Source organism: Peromyscus maniculatus, chromosome 10, assembly GCF_049852395.1.
Source record: "Peromyscus maniculatus bairdii isolate BWxNUB_F1_BW_parent chromosome 10, HU_Pman_BW_mat_3.1, whole genome shotgun sequence".
Lineage (NCBI taxonomy): Eukaryota > Metazoa > Chordata > Mammalia > Rodentia > Cricetidae > Peromyscus > Peromyscus maniculatus.
The window spans coordinates 101,677,491-101,705,336 of NC_134861.1; the positions used below are offsets into that span (position 1 = coordinate 101,677,491).

Here is a 27,846-nt window from a genome sequence, read left to right on the forward strand (position 1 = left end):
TTCTGTTTTTTTTTTTTAATTGTATTGTTTGGTATTTTGATGTCTAGTTTCAATTTTGGAGATCAGCCCTCTGTCAGATGTGGGGTTGATGAAGATCTTTTACCATTATGTAGGCTGTCATTTTGTCTTACTTACTGTGTCCTTTGCCTTACAGAAGCTTCTCAGTTTCAGGAGGTCCTATTTATTAATTGTTGCTCTCAGTATCTGTGCTACTGGTGTTATATTTAGGAAGTGGTCTCTTGTGCCAATGCATTCAAGACTACTTCCTACTTTCTCTTCTATCAGGTTCAGTGTAACTGGATTTATTTTGAAGTCTTTGATCCACTTTGACTTGAGTTATGTGCACGATGATGGATATGTATCTATTTGCAATCTTCTACATGTTGACATCCAGTTATTCAAGCACCATTTGTTGAAGATGCTTTCTTTTTTCCATTGTACAGTTTTGGCTTCTGTCAAAAAATCAGATATTTATAGGTGTGTGGATTAATGTCAGGGTCTTCAGTTTGATTCTGTTGGTTCACGTGTCGGTTTTTATGCCAATACCAGGCTGTTTTTATTACTATAGCTCTATAGTAGAGCTTGAGGTCAGAGATGGCAAAGCCTCCAGAAGTACCTTTAGTGTACAGAATTGTTTTAGATATGCTGTGTTTTTTGTCTTTCTGTATGAAGTTGAGTATTGTTCTTTCAAGGTCTATGAAGAATTGTGTTGGGATTTTGATGGGGATTGCATTCAATTTGTAGATTGCTTTTGGTAAGATTGTCATTTTTATTATGTTGGTTCTACCTATCCATTAGCATGGGAGATCTTTCCATTTTCTGATATCCTCAATTTCTTTCTTCAAAGACTTAAAGTTTGTGTCATACATATCTTTTACTTGCTTAGTCAGAGTTACCCCAAGGTATTTCATATTATTTGTGTCTATTGTAAAGGGTGATGTTTCTCTGATTTCTTTCTCAGCCTGTTTATCATTTCTAAATAGGAGAGCTACTGATTTTTTATTTTTATTTTTTGAGTTAATCTTGTATCCCACCACATTACTAAAGGTGTTTATCAGCTGTAGGAGTTCCCTGGTAGTTTTTGGGCTCACTTATGTATACTATCATATCATGTGCAAATAGCAAAAGTTTTACTTCTTCCTTTCTAATTTGTATCCCCTTAGTCTCCTTTTGTTGTTCTATTGCTCTAGCTAGAACTTCGAGTACTGTGGTGATATATTGTGTCCCCCAATATAGTGTGCATCCTAATAAACTTATCTGGGGTCAGAGGACAGAACAGCCACTAGATAGACATAGAGGCCAGAAAATAGTGGCACACACACCTTTAATCCTATCACTTGGGAGGCAGAGATCCATCTGGATCTCTGTGAGTTCAGGGCCACACTGAAAACAGCTAGGCGTGGTAACAAGAGCCTTTAATCCTGGGAAGTGATGTCAGAGGGCAGAGGGGTATATAAGGCATGAGGATCAGGACCTAGTGCTGGTCAAGCTTTTAGGCTTTTGGAGCAGCAGTTCAGCTAAGATTCATTCTGGATAAGAACTCAGAGGCTTCTAGACTGAGGAAACAGGATCAGCTGAGGAATTGACGAGGTGAGGAAGCTGTGGCTTATTCTGCTTCTCTGATCTTCCAGCGTTCATCCCAATAACTGGCTTTGTGTTTGTTGTTATTCATAAGATCTTTGAAGATTCATGCTACAGAGTACTATATTGAATAGATATGGGGAGAGTGGGCAGCTTTGTCTTGTTCCTGACTTCAGTGGAATTGCTTTGAATTTTTCTTCATTTAATTTGATGTTGGCTGTTGGCTTGCTGTAAATAGCCTTTATTGTGTTTAGGTATGTTCTTTGTGTTCCTGACCTGTCCAAGATCTTTATCATGAAGGGGTGTTGGATTTTGTCAAAGGCTTTTTCAGCAACAAATGAGATGATCATGTGTTTTTTTTCTTTCAGTTTGTTTATATGGTGTATTACATTGACAGATTTTCATATGTTGAGCCATTCATGTATGTCTGGGATGAAGCCTACTGGATAATGGTGGATGATTTTTTTTATGTGTTCTTTGATTTGGTTTGCCAGCATTTTTTTGAATATTTTATATATATACATTCATCAATGTTCATGAGGGAGATTGGTCTATAATTTTCTTTGTTGCATCTTTGTGTGGCTTGGGTGTCAGGGTAATGGTAGCCTCATAAAAAGTTTGGCAATGTTCCTTCTGTTTCTATTGTGTGGAACAATTTGAAGAGTATTGGTATTAGCTCTTCTTTGAAATTCTGGTAGAATTTTGCACTGCAACCGTTTGGTCCTGGGCTTTTTTTTTTTTGGTTAGGAGACTTTTAATGACTATTCCTAGTTCCCTAAGGGTTATAGGTCTACTTAAGTTGTTTATCTATACCTATCAAGGAAATTGTCCATTTCTTTCAGATTTTTCAATTTTGTGTAGTACAGGTTTTTTAAATATGACCTGATGATTCTCTGAATTTCCTCATTGTCTGTTGTTATGTTTCCCTTTTCATTTCTCATTTTGTTAATTTGGATATTATCTCTGCTTTTTGGTTAGTTTGGAAAAAGGTTTGTCTATCTTGTTAATTTTCTCAAAGGACCAACTCTTTCTTTCATTGATTCTTTGTATTGTTCTCTTTGTTTCTATTTTATTGATTTCAGCCCTCAGCTTGATTATCTCCTGCCATCTACTCCTCTTGGATAGGCTTGCTTCCTTTTGTTCTAGAGGTTTCAGGTGTGCTGTTAAGTCACTAGTGTGACATTTCTTCAACTTCTTTATGTAGGCATTTAGTGCTATAAAGTTTCCTCATAGCACTGCTTTCATAGTGTCCCATAAGTTTGGGTATGTTGTACATTCAGTTTCATTGAATTCTAGGAAATCTTTAATTTCTTTATTTTTTCCTTGACCCATTGGTGATTCAGTTGAGTAATTTTTGTTGTTGAAATCTAACTTTAAGCCATGGTGGTCTGATAAAATATAGGTTATTCCAGTTTATTTGTATCTGTTGAGATTTGCTTTGTGACCTAGTATGTGGTCAATTTTAAAGAAGGTTCCACAAGGTGCTGAGAAGAAAGTATATTCTTTTGTGTTAGGGTGGAATGTTCTGTAGATATCTATTAAGTCCATTTGAGCCATAACATCTGTTAGATCCCTTATTTCTCTGTTAAGTTTCTGTCTGGCAGTAGGATGTTGAAGTCTCCCACTACTAGTGTGTGGGGTTTGATGTGTGATTTAAGCTTCAGTGATGTTTCTTTACACTTGTGGTGCCCTTGTAGTTGGGGTCTAACTGTTCAAAATTGAGACGTCATCTTGATGGATTTTTCCTGTAATGAATATGTAATGTCCTTCCCAATCTCTTTTGATTGATTTTAGTTTATAGTCTATTTTGTTAGATATTAGGATAGTTATGCCGGCTTGTTTCTTCATGGGAAAGTATTTTACCAACCTTTTACTCTGAGGTAGTGTCTGTCTTTGAAGTTGAGGTGTGTTTCTTATATGCAATAGAAGATGGATCCTGTTTTCATATCCATTCCATTAGCCTGTCTTTTTATAGGCAAATTGAGTCCATTGATATAAAGGGATATTAATGACCAGTGATGGTTAATTCTTCTTCTTCTTCTTCTTCTTCTTCTTCTTATTATTATTATTATTATTATTATTAGTGGTTTGCTGCTGTGGGATTATCTATTGCCTTTGTTTTCCTGGCTGCATCTAACTTCCTTAGATTGGGGTTTTCCTTCTAGTGCTTTCTGTAGGGTTGGATTTGTGGATAGGTATTGTTTAAATCTGGTTTTGTCATGGAATATCTTGTTTTACTCCATCTATGGTGATTCAAAGTTTTGCTTGATATAGTAGTCTGGGTTGATATCCATCCAACATCTGTCCAGGACCATCTGGCTTTCAGAGTCTCCATTGACAAGTCAGGTGTTATTCTGATGGGTCTGTCTTTATAAGTCACTTGGCCTTTTTCCTTCACTGCTCTTAATGTTCTTTCTTTATTCTGTATGTTTAGTGGTTTGAATATTATGTGGCAAGAGGACTTTTTTGGTGGGTCTAGTCTATTTGGTGCTTTGTAAGCTTCTTGTATCTTCATAGGCATTTCCTTCTTTAGGTTGGGAAAGTTTTCTTCTATGATTTTTGTTGAATATATTTTCTGTGCCTTCGAGCTGGTATTGTTCTATCCCTATTATTCTTACGTTTGGTCTTTTCATGGCGTATTATGACGTTTTTGGCTTTAGTGTCTTCTTTGACTGATGAATCTGTTTCCTCTATTGATATCCTCCATTCCTGAGATTCTCTGGAAATCTCTTGTATTCTGTCGGTTATGCTTGCATCTGTAGTTCCTGTTTGTTTACTCAGATTTTCCATTTCCAGCATTCCCTCAGTTTGTGTCTTCTTCATTGCTTCTATTTCAATTTTCAGGTCTTAAACTGTTTCCATCACCTGTTTCTTCTTCTTGGTTTTCTTTGAGGGATTTATTTATTTCTTCCAATTCTTTCTTTATTGTTTCCTCAATTTCTTTAAGGAAATTTTTCATTTCCTCTCTAAGGGTCTCTATCATCTTAAAGTTATTTCTACAATTGTTTTCTTCTGCTTCATCTGTGTTGGGGTGGTAGGACCACTAGGTTCTGGTGGTGCCATATTGCCCTTTATGTTGTTGAATATATTCTTACATTGTCATTTACCCATCTGGGTTTGGGATAATTATAGGTATAGGTGTTACTTCATGTGATGTCTCTGTTGGATGGGTCTTTTGTTCCTTTATTTTCTGTTTCCTTTATTGCCTTTCAGCCTGAATGGCCAAGTGTTCTGGTAATTGGCTGGTTGTCAGGTTGAGTAAGGTTGTCTCAGCATAGGTTTATAGGGGTTTGGGTGCCTAGATCCAGAATTCCTGCTCAGGGATTGGTTGGTTTCGTGCTCAGTTGGTCAGGGGTAGTGTGTGCTCTGTTTTCAAGGCCAAAGTGTGTTTCATTCACTGGCCTTTTTTAACCTTTTGGCTCTGGTTTCAGGGTCAGGGTGTGTTTCTTTGGCTGGCCCTTTTACCCTACATGTAGGGATTCATAAATTCATTTTCCTATAAGTTTGCGGGTACAAACAATATAAAAATGGACATAATAATGCTTGAACAGATTGTTGACATCAATTTTTTTTCCTACAGAATACTGTTGTGTAACTGAATGCAAGTGTGTTGGATAAAGATCTTCCCAAATAATAAGCTCTCATGATTTTTTTTTCAGGTACTCAAAGACTATTGTAATATGTATGGCTTTAACAGAATGACGTCACATAAAAAACTTTGCTCCTGTATAAACTGTAAAACATTACCACACTGACTACATTTACAGGGTTTCTCTGCAATATGTCATTTTCTCATGATTTCGAAGACTACTGATACATGCAAAGGCTTTACCACAATGATTACATACATAGGGTTTGTCTCCAGTATGTGTTCTTTTATGGACTTGAAGAGTACAGTGCTGTGCGAAGGCTTTACCACATTGATTACATTGATAGGGTTTTTCTCCAGTATGTGTTCTTTCATGCCTTTGAAGATAACTGTGACATGTAAAGGCTTTACCACACTGATTACATACATAGGGTTTCTCTCCAGTATGTATTCTTTTATGCATTTGAAGAGTACAGTGCTGTGCAAAGGCTTTACCACACTGATTACATTCATAGGGTTTCTCTCCAGTATGTGTTCTTTTATGTACTCTGAGATTCTTGTCATGTGCAAAGGCTTTACCACATTGATTACATTCATAGGGTTTCTCTCCAGTATGTGTTCTTCCATGCCTTTGAAGAGTACTGTGATGAACAAAGGCTTTACCACATTGATTACATCCATAGGGTTTCTCTCCAGTGTGTGTTCTTTTATGCACTTGAAGTTGATTGTGTTGTACAAAGGCTTTACCACATTGATTACATTCATAGGGTTTCTCTCCAGTATGTATTCTTTTATGCACTTGAAGATTAGCATGATGAGCAAAGGCTTTACCACACTGATTACATTCATAGGGTTTCATTCCAGTATGTGTTCTTTTATGTATTTGAAGTTTATTGTGTTGTGCAAAGGCTTTACCACATTGATTACATTCATAGGGTTTCTCTCCAGTATGTGTTCTTCCATGTATTCTGAGATTCCTGTTATGTGCAAAGGCTTTACCACATTGATTACATTCATAGGGTTTCTCTCCAGTATGTGTTCTTTCATGCACTTGAAGATTAACATGATAAGCAAAGGCTTTACCACATTGATTACATTCATAGGGTTTCTCTCCAGTATGTGTTCTTTCATGTATTCTGAGATTCCTGTTATGTGCAAAGGCTTTACCACATTGATTACATTCATAGGGTTTCTCTCCAGTATGTGTTCTTTCATGTATTCTGAGATTCCTGTTATGTGCAAAGGCTTTACCACATTGATTACATTCATAGGGTTTCTCTCCAGTATGTGTTCTTTCATGCCTTTGAAGATGACTGTCAAATGCAAAGGCTTTAACACACTGAGTATATACAGAAGGCTTCTCTCCACTACTACTTCTTTCATGCCTGCAAGGATAATTGGCACATGTAAAAGCATTACCACATTCAATACACTGTTGAATCTTTATATCTATATGAATTAATTTCACTATTTGGTCCAATTGTAAAAAGGAATCAGATCTTAAGGTTTTATCACTGTGTTTACACTTGTGTTGTAACCCTTCATTAAGGGTTGTTTTGTATCTTTGAAGATACCTGTGATGGTAAGATCCTTTATTACATGGTTTACATTTACAGAATCTTTTTTCTATATGAAATTTTTCACATATTTGAAGAGAACTGGAAAAACTCATAGCTTTACCACCCTTATTGCATTCATAAATTTTCCTATAATGTGAGTCATACTACATTTGCAAAGTGAACTAGGAGAAACAAAAGTGTTTACATAGTCCTAGTGCTCATAGGGCTTTTTTGCAGTGTGAGTTTGTTGATGTATTAACAATGAAACTGGAAAACCAATTACTTGTATATTTGAATCAAATTCAACAAGTATACTCAACGTGGGGACTGCTATACATTTTCTAATTGTTCTTAGAGAGAGGTATGTGAAATTTTTCCATATCCCTATGCTCATATGGCTTTTATCCAGAGTGACATATCATATGCCTAGTAAAGGGAAAATAATGAATAAAAAGGTTTCTACATTGAATTTACACAGTTTGACTTTCTGTTCCTCTAGACATGTGGTATAGGTATTAAGGTTTCTCCACAACAACTTTCTCTTGACTCTTGACTCTGACTGCCCCTCTTACTAAATTTAGCACAGTCACAACAAGTATATGAATTACACTAGCTTTTCTATGGACTATTTGCTTATTAGAAGGTTTTGGAGATATAATCATCACCTCTTCAACATGTATAGCTTCTGTAATATGAGTGGTATGAAACTAAATAGATTGGCAGTTCTACAGCCTAGCTCCCATGGTGTTATGATTCAAATGGTGATATCTGTTAAGGCATAGTTTCCTTGTCTTCTGTCTTAAAATAATGCCTTGCAAATACAATTCACCTACCTGAAATGAGGTATATGGTTTTGTGAGAATTTAACAATCATCAATGCACATTAAGCTGTGCTTATTTACACTGTTGCTTTTGTTTAAAACTTCCAGGACACATTAAAATTTCTTCAGAGGCACACTGGTATGAGCTTTCACATGAAAATTACCTTTCATGTCTTCTAGAACTTTGACAATGTTCTTCAATATTATGGTCTTCCCAACTGTATCCTAAAATATATACCAGAAAAATGTATGTTATGCTATTGAAAACTGTGCAAAATTTAAGTTACTGTCTTCAGGGTATCTTAGAACCATGCCTGATTTATGCACCTCACTCTTCTTAATCAAATTACAGAAAAACATAAAAAACAAGGAACAGTTGTCTTCTTATTTTAAAACTTGAAGGAAAATTCAATCCTACCTACAGTAGTGAGGTTCCAGTAGGTCTCCAGCATCACATCTTTGTAGAGATTCTTCTGGGAAGGATCCAGCAAAGTCCACTCTTCCCAAGTGAAGTTGACATGCACATCATCATAGGTCACTGCATTCTAAAATATCCCACACATGTATACAACAGAAAGCATGATACTGACAACATTGTAAATGTATACTTCTTTGATAGTATAGTCATGTAATTCTGGTGCTCCCCACACTTATTCCATGACATAGACATTATAATGCAATCACCAAGTCATTTTAGAAGGAAACTAAATAGGAAGTTTACCTCTGTCATTTCTGTACCCTGTGAATGGAATATCAACTTGCAAGAGAAAATACTTACTAAAAAACATAGAGAGACAAGTAAACAGATCAACAATATGGAGTACACATGAGAGAAATTGTATGAATAATTACTAACTGCAAAAAAGAAAAATAAGATAGAGAAGCTGAGTGTATTGGTTCATACCTTTAATCCCTGCACTCAGAAGTCAGAGGCAGTTATATCTGTCTCAGAGTTGAATGCCAGCCTAGTCTATGCAATCAGTTACAGGACAACCAGAAGTACATATTAAGACCCTGTCTCCTGTGCAAAAATCAGTCAAACAAACAAAAAAGACAGAACTTAGAGGTTTTTTTTTTTTACTAGAGTTCTTACAAAGAGTTATGCATTCACTCCACTTCTGTATTCATCTTCCACAAACCTGAAGTGCCTCAATTTAAACTGTAACATCAATAAGTTTTTACTAAAAGACACTGCATAATGAAACAGTTATAAATGGACAGATAAAAGCATTAGCAATATAAATGTTGATCATAACACAGGGCAGAAGAGATGGCTCAGTAGTAAAGAGCTCGTGCTAGTCTTGCATAGAGGTGGGGTCCATTGCCAGTACTTACTTGGGGGGTCACAACTATCCATTATTCCAAGTTCAGGGTTTCTGAGACAATTTTTTGAATACTGTGAGGATCACATGTGGTACATATCCATGCATACAGGTAAAGTACTCATTTTCATTAAAAAATTCAAAACAAACACAACAGGCAGGAAGAAGGTGATGTACCTGCAATACAATGACTCAGAAGCTTCAGGCAGTATTAATGCCATGAATACATGTCATCCTGGGAAACAAAATGATACCTCTGCCAAAATTTAAGTTATGAGTAAAGCTCAGTACAACAGCATATACTTGACATGGACAAAAACCTACATTCTAGGCCCATCACACAATAATATAAAAACAAAAAAGCCAAGAATGTTGGCCCACCTTTAATTCTAGCACTTGTGAGCCAGAGTCAAGGGCATCTCTGAGTCTGAGGCCAGCCTGGTGTATAGAGCTACTTTCAGGACAGCCAGGGCTACACAGACAAACCCTGTTTTCAAAAACAAACAAATTAAAAAAAAAACAACAACAGAAGGGTAGAAAACTGGCTTAGCAAAGAATATCAATTGCTTCTACTGAATCTTATGTGATTTAGGGATAGAGTCTATAATGGTGGTGAAGGCATGACAGGAGAAGAAGGAAGCTGGCTGATTTGTTCAAACACAACACAGTAGACCCAAAGAACAGGAAATGGGCTGAGTCTATAGAGACTCATATCACATCCCCAGTGAGGATTTTATCAAGGAAGGCTCCTCCTACTAAAGGTTTCAAAAACAATTGATAGAAAGTCATCAAAGTGAGACACATGTTCAAATACATCATCCTATCTGGGAGGTTTTTTATTCAACTGCATTCTGATCCAGGTCATCTATGAAGAAAATGCATTTAGTCACTTCAATGATCCTCATAGTCTGCATCAACCCCTACACTGTTCAAATGTCCAAAGTCTCTTCTGACACCCAAGATGATCTCTTGACTGTGATATCTTGTAAAATCAGAAAACAACTTACATCTTTCAAACATACAATGGTACAAAATATCATTCACATTCCAAAATAGAGAAATAGAGACATATTGAGAGAAGATTGGACCAAGGCAAGACTGAAGCACAGCAGCACAAACATCAAATCCTGTAGCTCTGTCTCAGATTCATGGAACTTCAATTCCAAAGGGCTTAGATGGCCCTATCCCCAAAACTTCTCATACATCTCTCCCTTCAGTTACTTTGACTCCCTATATGCAGCTAGCTCTCCCTGGAAGATATCTCATAGGTTAGGTATCTCAACATGTTGTGGTGTCAAAATGCAACCCAGGATGTTATAGAATATTATTTTAAGATGTATTATATTTGTTTATGCCGTGGAAGATTTGTTTTAATGATGCAAAGACGCGTTGCATTCTTTTATGTTACATTTGTTTAACTCTGTGAAGTTGTGATACTTTGCCTGTTTAAATACCTGATTGGTCTAATAAAGAGCTGAAAAGCAAATAGTTTGGCAGGAAAGGATAGGTGGGGATGGCAGACAAAGAGAATAAATGGGAGGAGAAATCTAGGAGGAAAAAAAGGAGAAGCAAGAGGAGGACACTGGGAGCCAATCACCCTGCTACACAGCAAGCCATGGTATAAGAATTAAAGAACAGTATACAGAATAGAGAAAGATAAAAGCCCAGAGGCAAGAGGTACATGGAATAATTTAAGTTATGCTGGCTAGAAAGAAGCCAAGGTAAGGTCAGACATTTATAAGTAATATTAAGACTCTGTGTGATTGATTTGGTAGCTGTGTGGTGCCCCCCCCAAAAAAAAAAAGAATAAAGAACAAAAGAGCTAAGAGTGAGAATAATAACAACCAACAACATTTTGGCATACCAACGTGAGACTTGACTTTCACGGCTCCTTTAAGAGTTTCTTCCTTACAGAAAGTCCTTGAGCAGCAGGTACATTTAAAAAAAAAAAAAAAAAAGGAAAAAATGCCCATGGCAGTGCAAGTATCTGCATTTTATAGCTAGGAAGGTTGAACACAATTTTCTGTCATGCATCCCCTATTGGGCTGCAAGCTTTAGGCTTGGCTTTCACAACCTGAGAAGCAGACAGAGCCAGTCACCAAAGCCACAGGCAGAGGACCCAGCTGTTGCTTAGCAGTTTAAAAGTTTGCTCATGTAATCAAAAAAGACTAAGTGATATGCAGTAAAAGAGGATCAGATGGAGAAAAAAAAAAAAACTGCGACCAAGTTCCAGTTTGTTTCTCAAAGAAAGAAATAAATGGATTAAAAATAGTAAAGTCTTTAAAGAGACAGTAAAAATAATATAGAAGAAAGAAGCCATGTAACCATGGGAAATACACAGAGAGTCTAGATCCTATATATTACTATGTTGATTTTGAATTTTTTGAATGTTGATGAGCAAAGAACAACTGCTTGCAGACATAGGATTGTAAACTGAACTGCAAAACTAAACCAATCTAGATGCTTTAGGGCTATCTTAACTTTAAAATGGAAGTAAAAAAATATATGTGTCAAATGGAAATAAAAAATGCTTTGGAGAAGAGTTTTTGCTTTCATTCCCATAGGAGATGAGAGGCTGTGGATTCCCTTCAGGGATGAGATGGATCAGATTTGATCAGGGGGACACTTCCTGAATATTGGCAGGTGAGATCTACCAACAAAGGTTATCACCTGTCTTCCCAGGACTTGGCCATTATCTCAAATTTTCTCTCTGCGACCCTAAAGATGCCTTCAACCATAGACTACAGGAAGCAGTTTGGAGAACATGGTGCCCACATTCCCAAGAGCTTTTGGTTATTTGGTGAGTTATGGATGTGTGCTACTACTTAGGGGAATATAGGATAAAAAAACAACTATTAATCTCAGATATTTTACATTGGCATGGATTTTGGTATATTGATAAAAAAATTAAAGTTAATTTTTGTAACACTCTCTATGTGTGTCTACTCTTGTTTGGGGTATTGTGCTTTACACCTCATTTAAAAATGCAATGTATATTAAGAAATGAGGTTAGTAGTTAATCTATAATAATCAAACTTGTAGTCACATTAAGTATTTTTCAAGGTTAAATAGGTATATTTTAGACAGATAAATGGTCTTCAAACACTTCAAACACCTATAAATGTGGCATTTAAAATGTTTTGTTAACATAAGGTTTTTTCATGACAATGAGACACATCTGCTCCTGGCAGTACCAATTTACTTCATAAAAGGATGATGGGCATTGAAGAAATTCCATGGGAGTTTGCTTTCATTGTGGCAAGATTAGCCATTTGGGAAAGAAACTGCTTTTGCCTTGACTTCTTGACAGTGTGCTGTGCAGACTGGATATGTAGGACCCACATGAAACTGACTACTGAACTTTGCCAAAACAAGGCAAGACAGTCCATTGAAGTTCCTGTTTCACTGAAGAGTCTGTCAGATATTCTGCAGGACACAGAGGAAAATGACTGAGAAACTTTGTCAATACAAGGCAGGACAGTCCTACAAACTTCCCACTTCACTGAAAAGTCTGCCAGATACTCTAGGCATGTAGGCTGAAGATGAATGTCCAAATGTTGTAGGGGAAATTTGGGTGACTGTCCAGGCAGATGTCTCTGTTGTTAGGTAATATTAATTCCTTCTGGGCTCTTTGATGAAATTAAAGAACAAATAATTAGAGTTTCAGTTTTCCATAGTTATGATAGAAAGCAAATTAGGTATTAAATTTTAGAGTCACTAAGATGGGATGGATAATAGAGTGTTTTCTCTGAATTTACTAAATACAAATGGACTGAATATTGTAAATGTAATTCTTACTTGACAACTGTTTTGTTGTATATAGTTTTATTATATTAAAGTTAAAACCTTTCATTTTATTTAGACAAAAAGGGGGAAATGTGGAATGTTATTTTAAGATGTGTTATATTTGTTTATGCTATGGACGATTTGTTTTAATGATGCAAAGATGTGTTGCATTCTTTTATATTGCATTTGTTTGACTCTATGAAGCTGTGATACTTTGCCTATGTAAAATACCTAATTGGTCTGATAAAGAGCTGAGTGGCCAATAGCTTGGCAGGAAAGAATTGGCAGAGCTGGTGGACTGAGAGAATAAATGGGAGGAGAAATCTGGGAGGAAAAAAGGAAGGAGGAGCAATAAAAGGAGAAGACACCAGGGGCTAGCCACCCAGCTACACAGTACACCACAGAGTAAGAAGACAGGTATACAGAATAGAAAATGATAAAAGCCCAGAGGCAAAAGGTAGATGGGATAATTTAAAAAGTTGAGAAAAAGCTGGCTAGAAACAAGCCAAGCTAAGGCTGGGCATTTCTAAGATAGAATAAGCTTACATGTGTGATTTATTTGGGACCTGGGTCGCAGCCCCCAAAAGAGTAACGAGAAAACAACAACAACAACAAACACCTGGCTGCATCATTACAGCTTTATGCAATGAACTCTAAGTGTCTCCTCACTGGGTTTCTGACTCTATCAAACATAGACACCTGCAACAATGCTGAACTGTAACCACAGACTTTAAATTTTGGGAAAGAAACTGCTTTTGCCTTGACTTTAAATTTTGATTCTTTCTTGTTTCCAGGACCAGCACATGATGGGTGATCCTGCAAAGCTTGACTTCTTAATTGGGATGGACACTAACACACCATAAGCACATAGACAAACATGGTATATACTCACTTATAAGTGGATATTAGCAATTAAGTAAAGTACAATCACTTGGAGCACAGGTGAAGCAGGTTTTGTATGAAGTTGCTTCCTGGGGCTAGAGATCACTTTGCTTACTCCTTCCATAAACTGAAGGTTTAGCTGGATGAGTCTTACCCTTTGGACACCTTGCTAGGCTTCAATTCCAGCACAAGGGCCTTCTCCATAATAGTGATGAACTCCTTGAAATTTTCTGCCTGTTTCAGCACTTGACTGCCATCTGAAACTACCTTTTAGTTTTCATTTATTTCTGCCCCACTTGGTTTTTTTCACTGTAGATCTGAATGAATCACCAGTAATAACCATCTAACAGATTCAATATTCCATTTAATAAATTGTCCCATTTTTTTTAATTCTGCCTTACTAAATTTCCAGGGCATAGGCAGAACAAGAAAGATTTTGGAGCCAAAGTATCACACAAATGACCTCTAGCTCAATTTTTATGGAGTCTATTTCAACTGAAATCCTATTATTTCAATCTTCACTTTCTGCTATTACTCTCAATATCCTCATCTTCCTGGTCCTACAAGAACAGCCAATTAAGTTCTGTGTACAACTTTCTATGGTTTTTGCCACCTAAAGTCTTGATACTTTCCATATTCTTCCAAAAGACATCATTCCCAGGTTCTACCTAGCAATAAAAATCACTTTTGGTGTCCCATTTTTGTTCTAACTTTTTCTCTGTTGCTATGATTAAATCCATTAACCAAAAGATTCTCAAGTAAAGAACAGGATTATTTGGCTAATTCTGTTAGGTTACAGTCCACCATTTTGGGAACTTAGGATAGAAACTCAAGCTAGCAACTGAAGGCAAAAATCCATGGGCAAAGATTGTTTCCGGGCTTTCTTGCCTAGTCACTGTCTCATGCTCAGATTGCTCCCTTGTTCAGCCCAGGCCCACTTTCTTAGGAATATTGCTACCTTCAGTGGAGGATCCTTCCCACATCAATCATCAATCAACACAGTCTCTCACAGACATAGCAGTTTCTGGCTATTATCAATAAAACTGATATGAACATAGTTGAGCAAGTATTCTTTTGGTAGGATGGAGGAGCATCTTTTGGGTATATGCCCAGGAGTGGTATAGCTGGGTCTTGAAGTAGATTGAGTCCCAATTTCCTGACCATTGCATATTGATTTCCACAGTGGCTGTACAAGTTTGCACTTGCAAAAGAAATGAATCCCCTTGTTCCATGTCTTTGACAGTATTAGATGTCACTTGTGTTATTGATCTTAATCATTCTGACAGGTGTAAAATGTATCAAAGTAGTTTTGATAACCATGATGGCTAAGGATGTTGAACATTCTTCAAGTGTTTCTCAGCCATTTTAGATTCCTCTGCTGAGAATTCTGTTTAGAGGTGTACCCCATTATAATTGGATTATTTGGTTTGTTGTTGTCTAGTTTCCTTAGTTCTTTATTATCCTGAGGCAACCATAAGCACATAGACAAACATGGTATATACTCACTTATAAGTGGATATTAGCAATTAAGTAAAGTACAATCACAGTAATTACAGTACAATCCATAGATGCAGAGAGGCTAAGTAACAAGAATATCTCTAGGGGAGATGCATGGATCTCCCTGGGAAGAAGAAATAGATTTTGTGAATGTACTGATGGCAGGTGAGGTTGGGAAAAAGAGGGTTTAGATGAGTAATAAAGGGACAGAGGGGGAGAATACAGGGAGAGATGAATGGTATAGGGAGCTTTTAGCAGGGGATATGAAAACAGTGCAGTGCAAACTTGCTAGAACCTATAAGGGTGACCCTAGTGAGGACTCCTAATAATCAAGAATATGGAGGCTGAACCAGCCATCTTCTGTAACTACATAAGGCTCCCAGTGATGGGACTGGGACACCAAGCCACAAAACATTCAACTCATACTTGTCCTGCCTGCAAGATATGCTGGGGCAAGGGTGGCTCATAGTTTCTGTAGTAGCCAACCAATGACTGGTCTAACATGAAGCCCAAGCTGTGGGAGAAAGCCCATGCCTGACACTGCCTGGACAGCCAGAAACCAGAACTTGGATGGCTCAGAGAACTAGGGTAGAACCAAATACATCTAACCAAGAAAAAGTCAATGAAATGATTTGTAACAATTTTCTGCTATAATCATGTATTGGTGCCTAGCCCAATTGTCATTAGAGAGGCTTCTTCCGACAGCTAATGGGAGCACATGCAGAGATCTCTATACAAACATTTAGCTTGAGCTCTGGGAATCCTGTGGAAGGAGGGAGTGAGGATTGTAGGAGCCAGAGGAGTTGAGGAAACCAGGAGAATATAGCCCACAGAATCAACTAAGCAGGGCTCACAGAGGCTCAGAGAAACTGAAGTGGCAATTATCGAGCCTACATGGCTCTGTGCCAGGTCTTCTGCATACATGCTGTGGTTGTTTAGCCTGGGGTGTTTGAAGAACTTCTAAGTATAGGAGTTGAGGTGTTTCTGACTCTTTTGGCTGCTCAAGACACTTTCCCTCCTATTGGGTTACCTTGTCCAGCCTTGATATGAGGGTTTGCACCTTGTTATGATGTGTTGGCAGATATCCCTGGGAGTCCTGCTCTTTTGTGAAGGGAAACAGAGTAGCAGTGAATCTGGGGAAATGGAGATTTGAGGGGGGAACTGGAAGGAATGGAGGAAGGGGAGGCTGTAGTCAGGATGTATTGTATGAGTGAAGAATAAATATAAAGAAAAATGAAAATGCATTTAGTCTAACTTCAATGATCCTCATAATCTGTAGCAGCCCAAATATAGCACAAATGTCCAAAGTCTCTTCTGACACTCAAGACAATCTCTTGACTGTCACATCTTATAAAATCAAGAAACAAATTAAGGATTTACAAAACACAATGGCACAGGATATATTCCCATCCAGAAAAAGAGATATAGGACAGTGTTCTAACCCCCAACTCAGGCCGACAACCCCTGCTCATGTGAATGTCACACCAGTCAGAGGAACAGGAAGTAGGCCACTAGCCTATGAAACTTCCACTTTTCCTACATTCCCACAAACATAATCCCCCCCACACACACTAACCTTACACCAAAGCCATGTTCATACCCCCAAATCAAATAGATAGATAGCCTCTGCTCGAGTGCAGGCCACACCAGCCAGAAGAACAGGTAGGCAAACTGAGGCAGAGACTCCCGGCTGGACCAGAGGCCATGCCAGCCATCAGATATCCATGTCGGCTGCTCACCTGTGGACCTCCTTCATTTTTTCAATAACCCCCAACACTACCCCAGTTCCACTTCCCTCCTCATCTCTGTGTTGTGGACTCCAACTTTGGTGGAGACCCCTTGCTCAAACAAATAACATACCATCTGCCAAAAGTCCCATAGACCTCCCCCATTTTCTTTTTTTTTTTTTTTTTTTTTTTGGTTTTTTGAGACAGGGTTTCTCTGTGTAGCTTTGCGCCTTTTCCTGGAACTCACTTGGTAGCCCAGGCTGGCCTCGAACTCACAGAGATCCGCCTGGCTCTGCCTCCCGAGTGCTGGGATTAAAGGCGTGCGCCACCACCGCCCGGCCCTCCCCCATTTTCTCAGTGCCTCCTCAACACTATCCCCAAGCTTCCTCCCTTCTTCCCTTTTTTCAGCCCCCAAATTGGGCAGATACTCCTTGCTAGAACAAAGGCCATATGTATTATAAGATTTCCAGTCATAGGCCACATAAACCAGAAAACCAGAGAGCAAATAGAAACCAAGGAACAAAACATCCATCCAACAAAGACAAACTGAGAAATTGGCACCTAGATCCATAATCACCTCAAACCCAGATACCTGGACACCAGCATAAGAACACAATCAACAACAGCCAGAGCAATGTCACTACCAGATTCCAGCTATCCTACTACAGCAAGCCCTGAATATTCCAACACAGTTGAAGCACAATTAAGAGACAATAAGACCACCTTTATAAAGATAACAGTCCTTAAAGAGGAAGTGAATGAATCTTTTAAAGAAAGTAGGGAAAGGATAAATGAAATATTGGAGAAAGTGAATAAATCCCTTAAAGAAAGAAAAAAAAAGTGAAGGAAATGAATGAATCTGTACAAGACTTGAAAATGTAAATAGCAGCAATTAAAAATGCAAACTGAAGGAATTCTGGAAATTAAAATCTAAGTAATTGAACAGAACCTACAGAGGCAAGCTTGATAAAAAATGCAAGACATGGAACAGAGAATTTCAGGCTTTGAAGATATGACAGAAGAAATGGATATGCCAATCAAAGAAAAAGTTAAATCTAAAAATTTCCTGAAAGAGAACATCCAGAAAATCTGGAACACTATGAAAGGACCAAACCTAAGAATAACAGGAAGAGAAGGAGAATAATCTCAGCTTAAAGAAAATATTTTCAAAAAAAATTGATAGTTGAAAATTTTCCTAACTTAAAGAAGGACACAGGAGAACACAGCCCACAGAATCAACTAAGCAAGGCTCATAGTGGCTCACAGAGACTGAAACAGCAATAACAGCCTAGAGGGGTCTGCACCAGGCTCTCTGCACATATGTTATGGTTGTGTAGCTTGATGTTTTTGTGGGATTCCTAACAGTGGGAGTGTGTGTGGGGGGGTTGTCTTTGACTCTTTTGCCTGATCATGGAATCATTTTTCTCCTACTAGGTTACTTCATCCAGCCTTGATATGAGAGTTTGTGCCTAGTCTTATTGTAACTTGTTATAGAGAGTTTTGTTGATATCCCTGGGATATCCATTCTATTCTGAATGCAAAATGAAGGAAGAGTGGATCTGGTGAAGAGGTGAACAGTAGAGGACTTGGAGGAGTGGAAGGAGGGGAAACTCAACGAAGATGTAATGAATGAGAGAATAAATTTTAAAAAAGAAAGAAAGAAATGTGGACACAGTGACAGAAGATTGGACCAAGGCAAGACTAAAACTCAGCAAGGTAAAAAACAAATCCTGTAGCTCTGTCTCAGACAGGTGGGGGGGGGGGGGGCTTCATTCTCAAAGGGCTTAGCTCTATCCCTGAAATTTTTCATACACATCTCTCCTTTGCTACTTCCATACTCTGCATATAGCTCTCCATGGCAGATGTTTCATAGCTTGGGTATCTCAATATTCTATCATCTCAACATACAACACTGGCTTCATCTTCACAGCTTCATGTAATGAACTCTCACAGTCTCCACATTGGGTTTCTGACTCTGCCAAACATAGATGGATGCAACAGTGCTGAACTGTAACCACACAGGAAGAATCTATGACCTATAAATTTTGCATCGTTCTTGTTTCCAGGACTAGTACAATGTGGGTTAATCCCCCCAAATTTGGCTTCTAAGTTGTGATGGACCCTACCACACTTGGACCAGAGTTACAGCAGGTTCTGTATGAAGTTGATTTTGAGGATTAGAAATCAAGTTGCCTATTCCTTCCATAAATTGAAGGCTTAGATGGATGGAGTCTTACCCTTAGGGTACCTTCCTAGGCCTCACATGCCAAGAAGGGCCTTCTCTTAAATGGTGCTAAACTTCTTGAAATTTCCTGCCTTTGCTTCACCATAGGACTCCCATTTGAAACTACCTAGTGCTGTTTTTCTCTAAGAAACTGACTTTCTATTTCTTTCTGCACCACTTGTTACTTTTACACTGTAGACCTGATTGAATCATCAGTAATAAACACACAACAGAATCAGTACTTTGTCTAAGAAATTGGCTAATTACTTTTTAATTCTGCTTTACTCAGTTTTCAGGGAATGGAGAAAATAAGAATGATTTGGGGACAAAATATTATACAAATGACCTAGCTAAATTTTTCATGGAGTCTCCACTGAAATCCTATGACCTCAATCTCCAGTCTTTGTTACTTTCAAAACTCCCATATTCCTAGTCCTACAAGAATAGCTGATTAAGTTCTGTGTGCAGCTTTCTATGACTGTTGCCATCTAAAGTCCTAATATCTTAAACATTACTCCAAAAGACAACAATCTGAGTTCTCAGCAACAAAATAACTTTTGGTGCACCACATTTTGTTCTAACTTGCTTGGTTCTAACCAAAACCATCTCAGATAATTGCTGTGGGATAATGCTTTTGTACACTGGTTTAATAAAATGCTGATTGGCCAGTAGCCAGGCAGGAAGTATAGGCAGGATAAACAGACAAGGAGAATTCTGGGAAGAGAAAGGCTGAGTCAGGAGGCGCCAGCCTGCCATCCAGGGAGCAGTATGTAATGGCACACAGGTAAAGCCATGAAACATGTGGCAACATACAGATTAACAGAAATGGGCTGACTTTAAGTGCAAGAGCTAGTCAGTAATAAGCCTGAGCTAATGGCCAAGCAGGTTTAATTAATAAAAGCCTCTGTGTGTTTACTTGGGTCTGAGTGGCTGAGGACTGGGTAGGACACAGAAAAAATTCAGCTAGAGATAATGGATAGGTTTATTTGGCTGATATAGCCAGATCACAACCCACAATTGTGGGAGCTTAGGATAGAGACTCATACTGGGAACTTCAGGCAAAAATCACAGGGAAATTTTGCTTACTGGCTGTCTCTCTTTCTTGGTCACTGTCTCCTGCTCAGCTAGCTTTCTTATCCATCTCAGGTCCACTTGCTTAGGGTACTGCAACCTTAGTGGAAGAGCCTTCCCATATCAATCATTAATCAATACAGTTTCTCACAAACATAGTAAGTAGTGATTCTGATCTAGGAATAGCCTCAATTGATGTTCCCTCAGATGACTCTAGGCTATATCATGTTGACAGCTGAAGCTAATTAAGACAAAGAAACAATAATATGAGAAGGTTTGTTTGTTTGTTTGTTTGTTTTTTGAGACAGGGTTCCTCTATAGCTTTGGAGCCTGTCCTGGAACTCACGTAGACCAGTCTGACTTTTAACTCACAGAGATCCACCTGATTCTGCCTCCTGAGTGCTGGGATTAAAGACAGCACTGACCAGCTTTGAGAAGGTTTTAAAAACACAAAATGAATATATTAACCATATCAATCACTTAAGCTGCAAAAACCCAAACATGAAGATAGAAACAACTGGAAAACAGATATGTCAAGAAATGAGAAGCAAGCCTCTGAAATCAAGAAGAGAAAACTAAAACTGTCTCTCCACAGAAACTTCCCAAACCAATAAAAACTCAAGGAATTCAAGACATAATATAGTAAAATTTCTGGGGAAAAAAAAAGGTGAATTTCCATCATTTTCCAGAGAAACAATAAATTTATATGACAGTTAGTAAAAAACAACATAGATGGCACCAGTGACCAAACAAGACAAAAAGACACATCTACAAATATATATATAAAATCGTGATCCCTTAAACAAGATTCTAATCAAAATTTAACCACAAGAAATCACTGGCCAGCACTCATCCTGTGCACTCAGGTTCTCTCCTTTGCTAATAATAGAAAATGGACTGTGTGTGTGTGTGTGTGGGGGGGGTTGTTCCATCAAAATTGGAGAATTTTGTGTGAAACCTTCTGATGTTTTAACTTTGTAGAAAAGTTTTGATTACTAAAAAGGATTTCATTCTCTTATAATAAAGAAAAGGATATTGTTAGGATCACTTAGGCATCATTTTGTTTCCTATAACTAATGAGCCTATAAGTCTGCATCAGAGTGAGGAAATGAAAACTTTTCCAAACCAAATGCAAGAAAACAGATTTTTTTTAAAGAAACAGTGTATGGTTTGTATTATACACCTAAAGCAACTTGTTTGGCTCTAATTACTGTATGAGTCACAAGAACTTTTGAAAGAAAAGTTTATCCCCACATTTTGTGCATGTCTCTGTGTGAGAGAGAATATGCTCCATGCATATACAGGTGACATACAGGAAAGGAGGGTGTGGTGTCAGATCCTGTATCTGGAGTAGTAGGTGGTTATGAGCCTCCAAACTTGGGCATTGGGATATGAACTCAGGTCATCCCCAAGAAAAATACATGCTGTGTCACCTGCCTAGGCCCATAGAATTTTTTATCCAATAAACTAAAAGTCTTTCATAAATTAACCACAACAACAACAACAAAACCTAAATAAACACAGAAGTAAATAAATGATCCATGGGAATATAATGCATCAATATTAAGATGTGTGTATGGTAAATTTGCAACATGAATTGGATACAGTCCAAAGAAAATTCCCAAAAATTTATAACAGGATACCTGATTCCAAAGCTACATTCACAGTGGAAACACACAGATGCTCAATGGGATTATGAATAAATAATATGCTTATTGATACAATGTGACTTCTACAAAACTACAACAATCAAGAATATGTACAATATTTGTGAAAGAATAAAGAGCCAAGAATAAAAGCAAAAAAAATTATATATAGTCAACTTTTAATCAAAAGACCAATGGAAACTCAGCCAGGAAAAGTGTGATCTTGACTAATGTTACCAATTTCCTATAATGTTATGTGTATAGAAATTAACAGACTTCACAACTCCCACAAAATTAACTCAAAGTGACCCTTAAAGTTATGTTTATGACCCTCCAGCTACTGATATTTTCTCCAAACAGAGAGGCCCCAGTTGTGGAATATTATTTTAAAATGTATTATATTTGTTTCTGCTGTGGAACATTTATTTAATGATGCAAAGATGTGTTGCATTCTTTTTTGTTGCACTTGTTTAACTCTGTGAAGCTGTGTTACTCTGCCTGTTTAAAACACCTGATGATCTAATAAAGCGCTGAATACCAATAGCAAGGCAGGAAAGAGGATAGGTGAGGCAGCAGGCAGAGGGAATAAATACCAAGAGAGAAAAGGAACAAGATCAAGGAGTGAGAAAAGAGGGGGCCAGCCATCCAGCGACACAGCCAGCAACGGAGTAAGAGTGATAGTAAGATTATAGAAAAGGAAAAAGCCCAGAGGTAAAAGGTAGATGGGATAATTTAAGTTATGAAAAGCTAGCTAAGGCTAGGCTTTTATAAGTATAAGCCTCCATGTGTGATTTATTTTGGTGCTGGGTGGTAGGCCCCTAAAAGAGCCAAAAGAACAAAGAATAAAAACAACCAACAGGCCCCATGCTCTATCACTCTCTTAGCAAATGGAGTTAATCTCCTCCTATGGCTCGGCAAACTCTCATGTCTCCTGATTTCAGGTAAACCCAGCCTCAATGATGCCTAACAGTGTAGAAGAATAATTTAATTATTCTATTTCCTGCCACATAGGTTATGTATGGCACATGATGTGGAGTCTGCTTTATACACCTGCCCAATACCATGCAAGTTCAGAAACTTCTTTTCTCCCCTGGAACTGAACTTTCCTGAATCAGGTCAAGCTGATATCATAAATTTAAAAGCATTCTAATCATGTATTACTGAAGGATGATTCCCATCACACGTTTCTACCAGTTTCCAAATTATTTGTAACATTTATAAGACAAACCTGAAAGTAGAGTGCAATGTTCAGATTTCTAGAAACCAGACCTTCAGTTTTCCAGTCTGTCTTTCCACTTCCCACTAAAGCAATGCCTGTGTGTGCACACTGGACAGTGATATTCCATGTATCTTATTCTCCCATGACAAAGCTGCAGAGCCTCCCCCTTCCCAGGAAATTTCACACAGGGAGGCTCAGAGGACAAGGGCTACTGCCCAGGTCATTACATGTAACAACAGAACCATAGTCTGGCTCATGGTCCATCAAAGTCCCAGCAGAAATGACAGCACAGCACACCTGCTCTGAACACCCCACACTCACCATGGCATGGCTTATGGTCTTCCTTACAACTAACTCTGTACAGCAGAAGCAGAAAATCCTGGAAAGAACCTGAAAGCTAGTACTCCTATTGCTAAGCCTTGCTAAGTCCCTCATTAGTTAGGGTCACCCTATTGGGCCTCAGAATATTAGCAGCTCCCCTACTGGGTGAGCAGAGATCAAATGACTCAGACAGCACAGGCCTCCCCAGCTCTGCCCTTCCAGCCCAGCAGACAGGGCCTTAGTCTGGAAAGTTTGCATTTTAGTAGACATTCTTCCACTCTCCCAAAACACTTCCTATTCTTTGTTCAAGGCACAGGTCCTTTGTGTGCCCATTCCATTACACACTCAATGTCCAGTGCAGCCAATCCTTTGCTTCTTAGCTGGGAAGTTCTGCAGCCAAACATAGGTCACATTCAAACAGTGACTGTTGTTAAAGCAAAAAAGAGACCATGAATTAGAAAACAGTGAAGGATCATGGTAGGGCTTGGGGGCAACGAAGAGACTGTGGATATGATGTAGTTTTTATTTCAAATAATTATTTTGAAAAGTTGAAACAGGCTTTCGGGCCATATGCTCCAGAGACCAGGGATTTGTATGAGAGCACACCAATGATTACTCACACATTTTCTCTCAGCCTGTACATCTTAAACCTGGAAAATACCAATCTTGTTAGGCAGGGCCACAACTTTTTATAAAGATCCTCTATTTTGGTTGAACTAGTGTAACTGCAGTAATTTGGTTCCATGATAAGGTCAGTCCTTTACCCAGATTCTAGATGGTCCTGGTCTGTGGACCTCAAGAAATGGCCAGTCAGGACATTTATGGAGCATCTAAAATTGATTACCTGTCTCAAGTTTGCTAATATCAACTACTGCCAAAAGCAGGAAAGTGCTCACTCTCCTTCCTGCCATTCCCTTTCTGTGCTGTGACTATATCAGCTTCAAAGTTGGTCAGTGAACTCAGTTCTTGCACAGGTCCTTCTTCATTTGTAACTCTCCAATAAAAGTCACAGAGACCGGAGGACACTCATTTACTATTCTCTTATCCTTCTCACTGACCAGTCAAGGCCAAGCATGAGAGGAGGTGCAGGACTGTCTTACCAGCACTAGGCAGCAGAAGCAGGTTTAGATGTTCAAAATAATTCTCAACTTCATAGCTCCAGGCAAGCCTGGGCTACAGGAGATATTATTCTAAACAGAAATAAATAAATCAATAGCATTTGAGAAAAAAAGGAATGAAATTCTTAATGATCAAGAAACATTAGAGAACAGAAACAAATAGAAATAAGAGCACTAATTCTCATAAAGAAAATGTTTAAAAATGATGCCAATAATTTTTTAAATGATAAAAATAATGTATTTTTAAGATTAAAAAACAGCTATATTGAGGTGGTATGTGTTCCCCAAAATATTGTGCACCCTAATAAACTTATCTGGGGCCAGAGACAGAACAGCCACAATATTAAACATAGAGGATAGGCAGTGGTAGCACATGCCTTTAATCCTAGCATTCCAGAGGCAGAAATCCATGTGTTCAAGGATACAGCCAAGAACGGTGACTCACACCTTTAATCCCAGAAAGCGAGCCTTTAATCCCAGGGAGTGAGGCAGAAAGCAGAAAGATATATGAGGCGTGAGTGAGGACAAGAAACTAGAAGCATTTGGCCAGTTAAGCATTTGGCCTGGTTAAGCATTCAGGCTTTTGAGCAGCAATTCAGCTGAGACCCATTCTGGATGAGGACTCAGTGGCCTCCAGTCTGAGGAAACAAGACCAGCTGAGGATCCGGTGAGGTGAAGTAGCTGTGGCTTGTTCTGGTTTTCTGATCTTCCAGTTCACCCCAATACCTGGCTCAGGTTTGATTTTGTTAATAAGAACTTTTAAGACTCCTGCTACACTATATTGACTTTGAAAAAGAATAGGCCCTTCCCTAATAGAGGGAAGGCCATTAATAAGAGACTGATTGATCTTGCCTATATGCACATGTTGGCTGTTAAGATCTTTAACCTGACACACAGAGTTACACTCTATGGCCTGTTTCTCAAACCTCTAAACTGACTTAAATGAGCATATCTGCATAGGAGAGTTCCCTAATTGCAAATTCAATATTTATTGCCTCAAGGTGACTTTCTCAAATTGCATACCCACCAATCTGGTCTGTCTTCATTCACATGATATAAATTAATACATGCTGGAAAATTAAAAATTAACCTTGCTGGGCGGTGGTGGCGCACGCCTTTAATCCCAGCACTCGGGAGGCAGAGTCAGGTGGATCTCTGTGAGTTTGAGGCCAGCCTGGGCTACCAACTGAGTTCCAGGAGAGGGGCAAAGCTACACAGAGAAACCCTGTCTTGAAAAACCAAAAAAAAAAAAAAAAAAAATTAACCCCTCCTGCCATAATCATAATGGTAACTTTTTCATTATGGTGACTGCAGCAGCTGACTGCCTACCCTGTTTCCCCCTGCAGTGTACACAATACACTGTTCCTCCTATTGTGATTTGAAGGCAGAAGCCATGCTCCACATGCAAATCCTTTTCCTGGAATTGAAATGGACAGTCAACTATATGATTCCAATGGATAATTTTAAAACTCTGAAGTGGTACAGACATTTAAGAATTTTAGAGGTATAATATAGAGGACAACAAGGTCATTGCCCTGGAGTACAAAAGTCTGAAATCAAGGCCACTTGTGTCAATAGAACAGGGCTTGTCTCAGAAACATTTTTCTAAAAGGCTGGAAATGCAGCTGCTCTAGAATTATGTCTTTCCAAGAAGAAATTACTCCATACACTTAGGAGATTAATGAAGAAAAATCTCTTTAATGGGAGCATGGATCGATCTCTAGCTAATGCTCAAAGAGGAGCCAGCCTAGACATATTTTGCATTCCTCGTATGCTGTCATACTTATGTCTTTTAGGTTCAGGCTTCAGGTTACACTTTGAACAATTTAAATAGGGACAGGAGACTGCAAGTAGCCACTTGGAAGATGGTAGACTTACATAGCAAAGATATTATCAGAATTATTTCTGAAGTACACCAGTTAACTGATACAGCAGGTCATTTTCAGTGACAGGGTCCTGAGGTGAAAGTGCCAGGGAATGAGAAAGATAGAAAAAGTATAAAGTAGAAGAAAGAAAGGCTGGGGTGGGGAGGTATTGTACAATATGTCTCATGCTAAGTAAGCTTCTTAAGAAGAATAGCTTCTTGATACTACTTCCAGGGGAAAAAATGGAAGGAAATGAACTTCTATGAAGTCAGCAGAAAGTATCATACAATGGTAAAACTCAGGAGGAGGCTACAAACAATGCTGCACAAGGGGAACACAGGGTATCTCAAGAACATTGCTGACTAAAGCCCACAGTGGCCTTGGCACTGATAACCATAGCTCCATGTGGTAGGAAGAGTTGGGTTTTAAGGATCTGAAGCAACCCCTCCACAAAGGCCCTGGCCCCAGATTATTACCAGCTCTATATTCCTGGTTTTAGAGAATGAGCTCTGTTTTATTCTCAATATATCAAAGCCTTAGGCAAAGCACCCAATGCCCAGGCCCCAGACTGTTAACTCTCCCAAGATGTTCCTCCTCCCTGCCTGAGGGCTTAAATGAAAGCTTTGCTTGACCAGTCCTTAACACATCAGTGTTTTACTTTTCAAAACCTTGTCACCTGGTGTCATGCTGCCCATTTCTCAGAACTATGCTTTTCTCAAGAAGAAAACTGGAACTTGAAGGCACACCAGGCCTTAAAGTAGGTTGTGACCCTGTAATACTTCCCTGAGCAGCATGTTAGAGGCCTGTTCTTTGATATGGAGATGAGCCTAGTGACTGGTTGTAAATCAGGGGTGTCTCCTTTGTAATGGTTTGGAGCCAAACATCTGGACAATCCTTGTGGGGGGAAAAAAGTGTATCCTAGCATCCTTATCTCTACCAAACCTAGTTAACATAGTATCTTTGGGGTGTTTTATTTAGAGACAGCCTCCCTTTCTCTTTGTGTAAATCCTTTATTATCACCAATTCTACTCTTCTACATCACAGCTAAGTAATGAAGTGCTATCCAACACAAGAGATGCCTTTTAGCAACTCCACAAAATTAACTGTAAATGGACCTTACACGTAAAGGTTAAATGCAAAGTGCTGAATGTCTAGAAGATACTGGAGAAACTAGGCCTCTCCAAGTTTGGCAACCTGCCTTCTATGGATGCACCAAAAGCATGTTGTTGTTGACTGAATATATTTCTACACACGGGTCCCTGTCCCAAATTGCTCTGCATAGATGCAGCCCATAGAGCAAAGTTATTCAGAGGCCTGTGCCTGGGTCCAGGAAGTTGCAGGGACCACAAGGGTACTCATAGAACAGGAAATCTGGCTACAGATTCCCACCCAGCCCCAGGGAGGACCCACCACACTAGCTTCTGCACCTCCCCATCGGCTCTTCCCCATCTGGGGACAGTAGCCCCTCACTCACCATGCTATGGCTTCCCAGCTTGCCCATGGCCCCCTCACAGCTCCCTGCTGCAGTGCTCACAGCACAGCACAGGAAAACACTGGCGCCAGCTCCTCTGCAAAACCAAGCCTGCTGTGTGGCTCCCGGAAGGATCCTGCACCACTT

The 27,846-nt window shown here is 38.8% G+C and overlaps 1 protein-coding gene and 1 long non-coding RNA gene across 3 annotated transcripts; one reads left to right on the forward strand and one right to left on the reverse strand.

Annotated features, from left to right (window-relative positions):
* On the reverse strand, positions 1-27,846 carry LOC143267696 (uncharacterized). Of its 2 annotated transcripts, XM_076547128.1 has the most exons (5): positions 27,703-27,821; positions 8,455-8,571; positions 7,969-8,095; positions 7,715-7,775; positions 1-6,555 (listed from the first exon to the last, which is right to left on the reverse strand). In XM_076547128.1, exons 3-5 carry the CDS (start codon positions 8,000-8,002, stop codon positions 5,343-5,345), a joined length of 1,308 nt encoding a protein of 435 aa, XP_076403243.1. In that variant the 5' UTR covers positions 8,003-8,095; positions 8,455-8,571; positions 27,703-27,821; the 3' UTR covers positions 1-5,342. The 2 variants fall into 2 exon arrangements, with proteins under 2 accessions (XP_076403243.1, XP_076403241.1); XM_076547126.1 differs by lacking the exon at positions 8,455-8,571 and having other exon boundaries at positions 27,703-27,846.
* Positions 8,567-14,597, forward strand: LOC143267699 (uncharacterized). Its single transcript, XR_013043119.1, has 2 exons — positions 8,567-11,672; positions 13,453-14,597. It is a non-coding gene; the product is annotated as an uncharacterized LOC143267699 (long non-coding RNA).